Source organism: Cibotium barometz, chromosome 8, assembly GCF_041138505.1.
Source record: "Cibotium barometz isolate CiBa-2024 chromosome 8, ASM4113850v1, whole genome shotgun sequence".
NCBI classification, from domain to species: domain Eukaryota; kingdom Viridiplantae; phylum Streptophyta; class Polypodiopsida; order Cyatheales; family Cibotiaceae; genus Cibotium; species Cibotium barometz.
The window spans coordinates 35,580,935-35,593,408 of NC_141053.1; the positions used below are offsets into that span (position 1 = coordinate 35,580,935).

At 40.7% G+C, this 12,474-nt stretch overlaps 1 protein-coding gene across 1 annotated transcript in view; it reads left to right on the forward strand.

Annotated features, from left to right (window-relative positions):
* The first annotated feature begins 4,558 nt into the window (after positions 1-4,558).
* LOC147636199 (uncharacterized) overlaps positions 4,559-12,474 on the forward strand; it is a 29,578-nt gene continuing 21,662 nt past the window's right edge. Inside the window, exon 1 of the mRNA XM_086801112.1 lies at positions 4,559-4,950. Coding sequence (XP_086657238.1) covers positions 4,905-4,950 — 46 coding nt within the window. The 5' untranslated portion in view covers positions 4,559-4,904. The remainder of the gene's footprint in view (positions 4,951-12,474) is intronic.

Consider the following 12,474-nt stretch of genomic DNA (forward strand, 5'->3'; position numbering starts at 1 on the left):
GAATTAATGCATCTCTTGGACCACGGAGACTAGGATCTCCATAACCCATGAGCTTATGGGCTTGCTTAGGACCTTGTGCTACATTGTCCTCTTCTCAAAGCCTCAATGGCTATTCAAGCCAAGAGTACTTGCAGAGAAAAGGAGAGTCTTGAAGAGGATTTGGGTAGGAGATTGAGTTGAAAGTGCTCCATAGCCTAAGTACTTATCTACTAAGGGTAGTACATTAACATAAGCATTTAGCTAGCATATGAGTGCTTGAGCTTGAAGAGCTTGATGAGAGCTTTCACTTGTGCTTTTCCACACTCTAATTGCCTTACTAATGAGCAGGATAATACCCTTTTAAAGAACTCGAGTAGATGAGGTGGAAAGGTGATGCCATTTTTAGCATCCATGTGGCTTAGAGAGAGGTAGAGCATGGTGAGTCATGGGGGAAGTTGGGCGCCTATTTCTTCACCTTTCATTGGGTAAAAGGTGTCCTAAATGGACCAAATAAAGCCCTCCTTCCCATTTTCATTACTCTTTGTCCATATGCCCACTTTTGATACCTCCCGTAAGCCGTATTTTAACTATTCCTTTGGAGGCCCATTTGCACTCTATAAAATTATGGTGAGATCCTAAGAAAATCTTCCATGCACTTTTGAAGCGAAATTCACCTTTTTGCACTTCTCTAGCCTTGAATTCACTTTCATGCATGCCTCATCGTCCATCCATATGTGCTTTCTTGTGCTTCTTCTCTCTTAAATGGCCACTTTTAGAGAGCGAAAAGCCTTGATAAAGCACAAAATTCATCAAACTTCAATTTTGATGATAGGAATTGTATGTCCCTTTCTCATTGACCTGTAAGTTAATGTCTCTACCTCTGTGCTTAAACAAAATGACTCTATCTAGAAGCTTAGGGTGGTTGCCAAAGCTCTGAAAGAGAAAGAGATTGACTAATCATATTCCTATGCCCCCCTCTAGCAATGTATATATAGAGGAGGAGAAATCATGCAAAGAGGGTGCCATCTTGTTGCTATTTTGGGTGGTAATTGCTCTATTTCAGGCTCCACACCACTTTTTCCCTCTTTTTAGCCACCCCTTTTAGGAGAATGTGTGGGACAATGGATAGCCTTGGTTCCCATGCCCCACCTCTTTGGCTCAATTCCCCTCCTTTGGAAGTTCTCGAGTTCAATAAAATGTCTTATTTAAGGTCATTTCTAGGGCATTTTGGTCGCGTAAAAACTTGTCAAACTCTCTAGAAAATTATATAATGGCTTATGAATGTTTCATTGATCATTTGGCACTTCATTATGAGGCATTGCCATTCCTATTAGACATATAGCTCACTTTAGGGTCTTTGGGAAAATCGTTCATTGTACTTCATTTAATAGCTTGTGAATGTTCCTTTGCTCTTCAAGCCTTCTAGAGGCTAGCATTATCATTCTTATTAATCGCCTTGCTCATATTACTTTCCTTCTAGGCATTTTTTGTTCATAGCCTAGAGAAAGAAAATCATTGTTTAAACTTGAATTTTGATAACATGGTTACATTGTGTGTGTATCAAAATTAGATTTTGATGTCATAAAAGTATTTTAGACATATCAAAATTAAAATTTGATGACATTTCCCAAATTCATAGAGTTACCAAAAGGCCTTAAGAACATACATTCCCATTTACACTCCTTAACTCTCTTGTATCCATTGTATGGAATGGGAGCTCCACATATTCTAGACACTCCCCTCCATAAACACTTTTCCAATCTATATATTATTGAAAGAATTTTGGATCTGATCTAGGCACACGACCAATACCAACACATTCATTTGCTAGCATCATAAATGTCCATCTATCACATTTTAATGTACGATTGTCACAAACATTATCATGCAAATACCTAAGATGCTAAAGGTTATTAAATTCATGCACAAGAGGTATTCTACAATGCATAAGAGGGTATAGATTTGTCTGAAGGGAAATCTTGGTATTTCTTGCTATTTCATGCTTGTAAGAGGCATAGATTTGTCATAGGACCATCCTAACATGCACAAGGGTTTAGATATTGAGCCTAGGGCTAATCTACCATGCACAATAATAGAAAGATTGAAGAAATATTCACAGACTATATCTAGGTATGCTATTCACACACTGTCTAGGTATAATTTAATTTTCAAAAGCTCACACAATAGTGCTAAAGGCAAGTTACTAGCCTAAGGTAAGGTACAAAGGTCTCTCATGCCAGTCAGGCCACTACCCTGGCACTAACTTCACCCACCCTAGCACTTGCTTAGGTATGTGTGAGAAGCTCAATGCAGAGTGAGAGAGAAAGAGGGAGAGCCAATTTGTTGCACTTATGCAAGGCATAGAGAGAGAGAGAGAGAGAGAGAGAGAGAGAGAGAGAGAGAGAGAGAGAGAGAGAGAGAGAGAGAGAGATGTGCACTAAACAAGAGCAACTAGTGATGCCTTTGGAGCATTAAAAGGCATCACTAGTTGCTCTTGTTTAGTGCACATCTCTCTCTCTCTCTCTCTCTCTCTCTCTCTCTCTCTCTCTCTCTCTCTCTCTCTCTCTCTCTCTCTGCGTGTCAGACTCCATAAATGACAATGACTATCAAGGGATTTTATTTTATTTTATTGAAAAGTGAGTGAATATCTTGATTTTTAAAATGAATCTCCATTCTTTTTTTCAATGAATTAACGCAAATTTGCAACCTAGGCGACACGTTATACGTTTCATAAGGTGTGGTGTCTTTCAATGAAAACCTCACAGTTTGTGATGTAGAATCCAGTGAGGGCTAAAAGATCTATTGGATTTACAGTTACGATTATTAAAATTCGAATTGAGAGAGAGAGAGAGAGAGAGAGAGAGAGAGAGAGAGAGAGAGAGAGAGAGAGAGAGAGAGAGAGAGAGAGATACCATCTATACAGGATTAACCACAACCCCACCTCCCTTCACGTGGGCAAAGGAGGTGGGGCTATTTCAAAATAACCACTCCTCCTGCAAGCGTGAGGAAGAGCCAAATCTCATATCTTCCAATGCAATTTTGAATTTGAATCTAAGAAGATCTCATCTCACATCTTTCAATGAAATCTTTGTATACATGCTTACATACCTATAGATACACACACTTATATATATTATGTATGTATGTGTATCTATAGGTATGTAAGCATGTATATATAAATAGTGTGCATGTGTGTGTGTGTGTGAGAGAGAGAGAGAGAGAGAGAGAGAGAGAGAGAGAGAGAGAGAGAGATTACATATAAGATGCATTTATTTGAGAGTGAGCACACCTCACCACTCATCCCTACCATTAAAATTTAATCTAAAATTTAATTAATTAAAATTATATATGTGTGTGAATCTATTTAAGTGTGTGTGTGTGTGTGAGAGAGAGAGAGAGAGAGAGAGAGAGAGAGAGAGAGAGAGAGAGAATTTCTATGTAGGAGATAGTTTGTGTGGGAGGAGATAGTGTATGTTTTCATTAGTGTATGTGCGGTGTGTACATGTGTGTGTGTGTGTGTGTGTGAGAGAGAGAGAGAGAGAGAGAGAGAGAGAGAGAGGCGACACATAATTTCTACGTAGGAGATAGTTTGTGTGAGAGGAGAGAGTGTGCGTTTAGATTAGTGTATGTGCGGTGTGTACATGTGTGTGTGTGTGTGTGTGTGAGAGAGAGAGAGAGAGAGAGAGAGAGAGAGAGAGTATATGCATGCATGTGCGTACATCTGCATCTATGTGTAGAATGTGCTTGAGAGAGAGAGAGAGAGAGTGAGATGGGGCAGACCTGGAGAGAGAGAGAGAGAGAGAGAGAGAGAGAGAGAGAGAGAGAGAATGTAATGAGGGAGGGTGAAAAGAGAGAGAAAGAGAGTGAGAGATAGAGAATAAAAAGTATCTTTTAATAAAATATAAATTAAATAGAAAACATATATGTATATGTGTGTATACATGTGTGTGTGTGTGTTTATTTACATTTATATATACATACATACATATGTATATATATATATATATATATATATGTATATGTTTGTGTGTGTGTGTGTGTGTGTGTGTGTTTAGATGTGTGTATGATATATCTATCTATATATTTAAAAGTGACCACAACTTATCACCCATCTCCGCACATTAAAATTTAATCAAAATTAATTAAATTATGTCGATGTTTGTATTTATATTTTTAAATACACGTGTATATGTAACTGTATATTTACATATGTGTATGTGTGCGTGAGAGAGAGAGAGATTGAGAGAGAGAGAGAGAGAGAGAGAGAGAGAGAGCGCTTCTATGTGTGGGAGAGTGTAAGAAGAGAGAGGGAGTGTGTGCATGTGTGTGTGTGTGTGTATGTGTGTGTGTGAGAGAGAGAGAGAGAGAGAGAGAGAGAGAAAGAGAGAGCAGGTGTGTATATGTGTGTGCATGTGTGAGAGAGAGAGAGTTTCAACATTTGAGAGTGTGTGTACGTGACAGAGAGAGGGAGAGGGTCATGTGCATGTACATGTGTGTGTGTGTGTATGTGACAGAGAGAGGGAGAGGGTCATGTGCATGTACATGTGTGTGTGTGTGTGAGAGAGAGAGAGAGAGAGAGAGAGAGAGAGAGATGGTTGTAGAGAGGGAATAGTTCTTATCTGGAACCTTGGTCGGCCGCAGCAATGCGCGGGTGCAATACTAGTTATACCAATGAAAGGGCGTATGCGGATGCGGTGCAGGTGGAAAGCTCTCTTTCTACAAGCCTCGTAGGGGATATAAACCGTGCATATATATATATAAAATATTTTATGCATTTTCTTAAAGAAAAGTACAGTGGGTTCAAAACCCTACCAACTAGACGATACTTCCAAAGTCACACTATGTTTCAGTATCCTTAATAAGGCAAGCCATCACTGTTTTTCTTGAAGAAAGAGACAGACAGAGCAGTTCTTGCGAAGGTCACCATGTCGCAAGCCACGGGAACAAACCCCAAGACAACTCTTTACGTCGGTAATTTTCGCGCTTGAGTTTCGGTTTTCTGAGTTTGATAACTTTTGCTTTGGTCTACTTGACATTGTAATCTAATCGCTAAGAAAGAGAGACATCGTGGATCAAGCTCTTTCAACTCTTGAGACATGAGACGAGAGCCGTATTTCAGTTCATCCATAAGTTCATTGGCAAGTTTTGGAAAAAATTCATTTTCTCAGAGAGGCGGTTATTTGGTGGCGGCCTTGGCGCGGGCTCCATGTATATTACATGTATTCATGTGCATACATAAGTATCTTTTGAGGTTGCATTTAACATGCAATGGATTTGAGATAGCAATGGTTCCATTGATAGAACAAAATGCTAGGGGTCTGTCTCTTCAAGGCCCTCATTTTTGCAAGCAAGAATTCATATTTCAAAAATCAATGAGGTATGACAAGGATCCTCAGATCCTACGCATGAGGCACATCACAAATGCTGTGTGCCCCTCTTCATATGCTGTAGGTATAGACATAGCAAGCTGCTGGTGAATAGCCACGTCTTCTAGACACCTTGCCATTGCAAAATGTTGATAAATGGCCCTTTTGGGGACTGTTGTTGGGCCATTCTATCAAGTAAGGCGATCTGTAGTATTAAGAGTATTGTGATACTTCAACCAACGCCATACTGGATGTGGACGTTTGGATAGTGCTATAAATCGAAGCTAATCAACATCATCATTGCGCTGGTTTAGGCATGCAATCAAGAAGTAGATCACTTCACCAAAAGAAGTTTTGGAGAACACAAGTCATTTCATAGGATTTGGGAGCTAGACCTCTTTCTCTTATGGAGGAACAAGGGATCGTACGAGATGGCTCTTACGGGGTTTGACCAGCTATGAGCTGCACTTGTACTGTATTCATACCCCTATCTCTGTTGGAGGAAGAAGGGATAGTATAGCATCATATGCCACTTATTTGGTTTTTTCCTTGAGCCTACGATATGAGATGGCTCTTATGGGGTTTGACTAGCTATGAGCAGCACTTGTATTGTATTCATACTCTATGTGGAAGGTTGTTTGTTATATGATAGGTGAGTTTTGTAACTTGGATGTTCAGGTCGTGTTGGCTCTCTCTTGTGGCTCTAATAGTTGTTTTTTAAGTACTAGAAGGAGCTTTTCTTGAAAAAAAGATGTTTTCACTCTTGTCTTGCAATGCACCTTGAAGGTGACTACATAGGTGTATCATCATAGCTACATTCACATAGGTCTTAAATCCTGAAATGCAAAGATTTTAGCTAGCCCCCAAATCAGCCTTTGAAGAGAGAGAGAGAGAGAGAGAGAGAGAGAGAGAGAGAGAGAGAGTATTAACTTATCAAATGCCAAAATGACCTATGAGACAAAATCAGATGTACAATTTGTCCATGTCTTGAGCAACATGGAAAGAGAAAATATACAAAATAAAACCAAAAGGTGCAACCTGTATCTAGGAGAGGTATAATCTAGGTCTACTACTTGGGTGAAGAGGGGGCTATGCCTAAGCTCAATGCATCTAGAGCTTTGAGATAGATGTCGTGGGTGAGGCTCTGAGATAGGTGTCATGGCTAACTCCTTGCTATGGGTCGGAAGAAATTGGTAATCTGGGTTTTGAGCGGAATCATCTCACATTCAATGCTTTTGTAGAATACCCTCCTCGTGTCTGCGAATACCATAAGGAATAGTACTAGGCATCTTTGATTTCGGTAGCTTATGATTCAACTAGGTGGGCCCAAACCCTCTTGGAATAGGCATGGTATCTCCATTTGATATCATAATATGCGAGGCATCTACATACATAGTGCTCCTTTAACTCAACCTCCATTTGGCATAATCTGCAAATCCCATTTGGCATAATCTGCAAATCTGGTCTCTGGGCACCTTGCTACCACCATGTCACACTTCTTGACTGACCTCAATCTCAAGGGTGTGTGAGGACACTCTAAGCTGTCCAATCTCATGGCATGTTACATGTATGTATCCATATATCTAGGTCTCTATATAAAACCATCCTCTGTAAGCTAGATCCTTGTAAGTTTGTGCCTTCGGCCTTAAGGGTTGTGGTGGCGCAACCTAGGCTTGGTGAACATCCATTTGTAGTGGATCACGTCGCAACATCCATCCATGCTTTAGTTGAGTTGCTACTCAAGCATAAATGGTAGGTGTCCCAATATTGCTTAATGTCGCGGGCTCGTTTATTACGGTGAATAAAGGGTCGGTTCAATCTCTCTGTCTCATGGGTGGAGATATCCCCTAACTCTAATTGCCATTCGAGACATGTTTGAGTGTCTCAACATGCGTCATCATACCAACCATTTTGGCGCATCGACCCAACTTTGGCTGTGTGAGAGGTGTGTGAGATGTATAGTGAGAAAATTGAGAGGTACTGAGGGGTGTAGGGGAAGAAGACTCTTACAAATAGTATTATGGTAAATGATATCACATTTTTGCGTGAAATGAATGATGGTAGAATGTGGGGTGGGGGGGGTGGGTGATGTGTGTGGGGTAAGAGGGCGAGAGATGTAAAACAATAGATTTGTGTGATGAGCCCCTACTGGGCAAGTAGATATAGAAAAATGTTGTATACACTTGGGTGTCTCTTGGAACCAATGAGGTAATCCATGGTACTACTACATCCGCCGTGTGGAAATCAAGTGAGTCTCCCAAAGTGTGGCTATTGACTCATTTCGTTACAAATAATGACATAATGTCTCGTCCCTAGTTCCACGAGTTGCCTCCCAAAAGGTGTGATGGTCCCTGTATCCTTTGAAATCCTTTGTACCCCAATTTCTTCCTCCTCCTCCTCCTCCAAAGATCGCATCATCATTGGGTCCTCCGTGTCATAAGTATCACATTATCTTTGTTGCGTTTAGGTATTGAAGTCCCCTAACAAGAGGAATTCTCCTAGCTATATATATTGCGTGATATCCTTGCAGAGAACATTGTAAGGTCTCCTCCTCTGTCTCCTCTTCATTCTCATTGGCTTCTCCCCTAGTAGTATAGCAAGATGTCTCTGGTGGAAAAGAGCATAAAGCAATGTACATGGCCCTTGAGGAAGATATTTGTAGCCTCCTTATTCTTGCTCATGATGCTAATCCTCTATTGTGACCCAATCGTGAATAGCATAGCAATCCCTCCTGACCCCATCTCCGTGAGTATTTGTCCTATAAGCAGGCGCCTCTCTAGGTTTTGATGTGTCTGTAAATAAAGTGATGTCTCTATCATCCATAACCTTTGCCATCCTCTTCCTTCTCCTTTTCCGGAGACATTATCGTCTTCAAGAGGCCTAAAGACTTTTGAGATAAGAAGTTACAAGTATTGTCAGATGGTTACAACGCTTATGTGAGTACAAGATAAACGAAAGTAAGGGTATCTAATCATACAAACTAGATATCGGTGTGTGATAGGATGATGTATGGATGGTAATTAGTGATGGGGGGGAGTACCAAGGCTGGGAGTACAAATGGTGGGAGACATAACAAGTAATCCTATGCTCCTGTAATGAACTCTCATGGGGTGTTCTAGTATGACCTCTAGCTTCTCCATTGATATTTTTTTTGGAGATCTCTGTTGTTGTAGGTCCATATGTTGGGGTAAGATGTCTTTAATCCTCTTGTGCCATCAAGATTTGTGGCATATGCCACGGGGTCAGGGGCGGCGAGTGCTACTTACAAACCATTGCAGATTCTAGAGAGAGAAACTATTGCAGATTTATAGAGCAGATTTCTAGAGAAAATCGCGCAACTTTGTAGAGAGAGAATTTGAGAATTCGGCTTGTTTTGGTCTCACTAAGTTTCTGATTGGTCATTGCACCTAAAAACAAGTAGATGCTTTTATTTTGATTGTATAAAAAAGAGAGCCTTAGGCTTCACTTGAGGTATACTTGTTTGCGTGAAGCAAAGCAAGAACTTAAGGGCATAAGAACCTTGATTGGGCAGCTGTGCAATAATCTTGGTGTACTAAGAGCAAGGCTTGGTGCAAGCTCCAAGGGAGCTGTACTTGTACTAGGAGCCTCGAAAACAATAAAGAGAAGTGTATATCCCTTCCCTCCCAATCCTCTCATCCTCTCTGTTGACTTTCTTGTCCTTGTCAAGTGTCAAGTGTCAAGTGTTCAACATCAACTATTGCTCCTCAACCTCTATTGTAGGTTGATTCCAAGGTTCCTTTGCCGAGGTATTTTCAACTTTCTCAAGAAGGCGAACCCATCGTTGAACACTTTGCAAGCATGGGGAAGAGGCCGAAGAAGATTGTTTTCTCTTGTGAAAAGCAAAGGGTTTTAACAAAATCAAGCAGATTAAAGACACAAAGATGGTGTATGTACATGTGAAGTAGCTGTGAAGTAGCCATGAGCATTTGAGTGAGTCAACGTCAATAAAGCGGGATTATTTGATCAAAATGCAAAGTTTGGATCAAAGTGAAAAGGTGGATCTGTGTGCACAAAGAGATGCCAAAAAGACAATGACGTGCAAGTAGCTTGGGATAGCTTGGGGCCTTGGAACACACAAAAGCATGCTAGTTTGACCAAGTAGGACCAGGGTTGACCAAGTTTGACTGCACTTTGACCAAGGGTTTGATGGACAAGGGTTTCCAAGTGTGGAGCATTGTTGTGGAATAGCATGGATTGATTTTGGCTTGGTTTTAAAAAGCCAAAAGTGTGCAAAAATTGCTTTCGATGCATTTTGGATTGAAAAAGTTGCTTTTCTTAGATGCCTACATCATCAAAAAGTGCTTTTGGTAGCTTGCCACTTGTTTGAGGGTGAGATTAGTGCTTGTTTGAGAGGCACATCAAAGAACTAAAAGCAGGGCTAGACGAGGGATAAGAAGAGGTGTATCTCCAAGCAAGGCTTGCAAGAGGGCAAGGGGCACCGATGAGTTAGTGCTCAAGGCTAAGCAAAATGGCAGGACCTGGATAGGGTCAGCCCGCAAGGGGGCCTTCACATAGAAGCTAGAAGAAGGCTCGAAAGTTGTGGATGGAGTATTCACAATGTATCCCATGTGAGTCTTCTACAACCTTTTAGAGGTGAGGTGGTTGAAGATCCAGTTGATGTACAATGATAGAAAGTTGAAGCAGATCATAAAGAGAAGTAAGAGGAGAAGTCACATGTCTCTATCTTGTGAAGATTAAGAATTTTTCACATATGGGGTGAAGTGGATGGAGGAGGATGACTTGGCAAATAGCTCTCAGGTTTTGGAGATTTTCTTCGATGCTTTTGTGTTGGAGCCTACCATTGAAAGTATCCATATAGGTTTAGCAGTTGTGATTAGGGGGGCGGGGGGGGGGGGGGTGGGGGGGGGCGTCACTCTACTCCCTTGTTGACAGATCACCGTGTTGGATATCTAAAGGTTGCTTGATGTGTCCCTTGTAACACATTCGAGGGTATTGAGATGAGAAGACTTCTTGTGATCGTGACACATTGATTTTGGTTTGACCACTTGTATTCATGCTATTTTGAATATACTACTGTATTTCTACTTGGCTGGTATTGATGCATTGCACAATAACTCAAATTGTGCATTCAAAATAATGGTATGTTTGCTTATGCCTTTGGAATGATGCATGGATAACCACCATTTTGTTTGCATGGATGCCCTTCTTTGCAAAGGTGAAGTTTGTGTCAATACACATGCTTCATCATCTAGAGGGAATTGAGAACGATTGCCTTTCTTTAAGAGGGGTTATGTTACCGTCATAATTTTCATGGACAAAGAGATGGTGGCAGATACACTTCGTATGTGTGTATGCCTATGTGAGCATGCGTATGTCTCTTCATAAGGATGTGCATGTATGTCATGTATGCTTGCAAGATGTTATAGGTTATAGTTCTCATGGACAAAGAGATGGAAGAAACACGTATCTCTTGTATTCATGCAAGCTCTATGTGCATGCTTTTCTTGTTTTGCTTGAATGTCTTGCTCGATGCATAGATGCCATGCATGTAGGATTTGCATATTTGGCTTGCGTGTGTTGCTTTGCTTGCATGCTTTTACTTGCTGTTTTGAAGGTATGAAGTGATTACAAGGAAAAGACGAAAAAGAGAATCTTTTGCAGATTCTAGAGAGAGAAACTATTGCAAATTATTGGAGGTTTTTCGAGAGAAAAAGTGCAGATTTCTAGAGAGAGAAAATCGCACAACTTTCTAGAATGAGAATTTTAGAATTCAGTTTTTTGTTTCACTAGCTTTTAAAAGCTAAGTTTCTATCTGATTGGTCATTGTACCTTAAAAAAGATACTTTTATTTTGAGGCATAGTAGTGTGGTTGATTCAAGGCAAGGCTTACGCGTAAGAACCATGTGTGGGCAGCCATAAAAGGGCCTCAAAGGGAGTTTTATCGGGTAGAGCTGATGTAGGGGATCGGTTCAAGAGGTGAACAACTGTAGAATATGCCTCAACCTCAACAAGCCACTATGCTCAAGCATAGTCTGCCGGACCCATCTCGACCATAGACCTGTTCCTATGTTCCGCAACCCTATTTTGAGATAGAGTATAAGTAGTCGTAAGCTGGTGTCGAATGCCATGGTCCTTCAGATTCCTGTCAAACTCTTAGAGAGAAACTCTCCCGCTCTATAGTATGCTCAATCTTGACTTCATGATCAAATTTCTTTTCCACCTCAATTGAAGATTCTCCAATCATATAACTTAGAGAAAGTTTGATCCTTTGACTATAGACAGAATGCCCAAGTATTCGTATACTCATTTGTTGTACTAATTCTTTGTATTGTACTTCCCTTAGTACTATGCCTCATTATGGCTAATTCTGACTTCCATCTCCGGAGGTTTGACGCAGTCACTAGGAAACTTCGTTTCCGGGCCTATCGGATTGGAAACTTTGTTTACAAAGTCTCCGGTTTCTCGTTTCCTGCATGCCATTTTTTGATGGAACTGCCAAGGCTACATACAAAATACAACTGTGTGGTTTCCAAAATGCTGTTTCTTATCCCGTTTTGTTTCCAAGATTAAGTTGTTTCCGTTTCAAATGTCCTTGCCATTCTTGTTTTTTTTCCCATTTCATATGATTATGATTTGGTGAAAACTCAGTACGAAGGCCTTGGGTGTGAATATATGCTGTTATGGGTACGTGTGTGTGTGTGGAGTGCCTGTGTGAGAGCATATCTCGATAAATAGTTCTACACCCACAATTGGGCATTGATGACGTTAGTGGGGATGTCATAGTATCCAGTCCATACTCTGCATAATGGTGTTGATAGTTATATAGTCTTGTAGATGACTACCATGAGTATATAACTTGCATGTTCCTAAGAGGTGAAGTTGGGCATGATCTTGGATTCATCTAGGTATATGATATGATCACACAAGTTAAAATAAACAAGCTCCAATGGTTTTGTAGATTTGTGTGTGCAGTGACTTTGTAGGGAATGAAAGCCTATGCTGCTTGCCTCGGAGACATGATTGGCACACCCCAGAAGGAATATTGATCGGAAGTAAACCATTAATTGGACCATCTCTGTTTGCCTGCTGCAAAGTATTAAAACTCAAGTGGCCAAAACGTGTGCCCACCTTCGTACACACCATGACC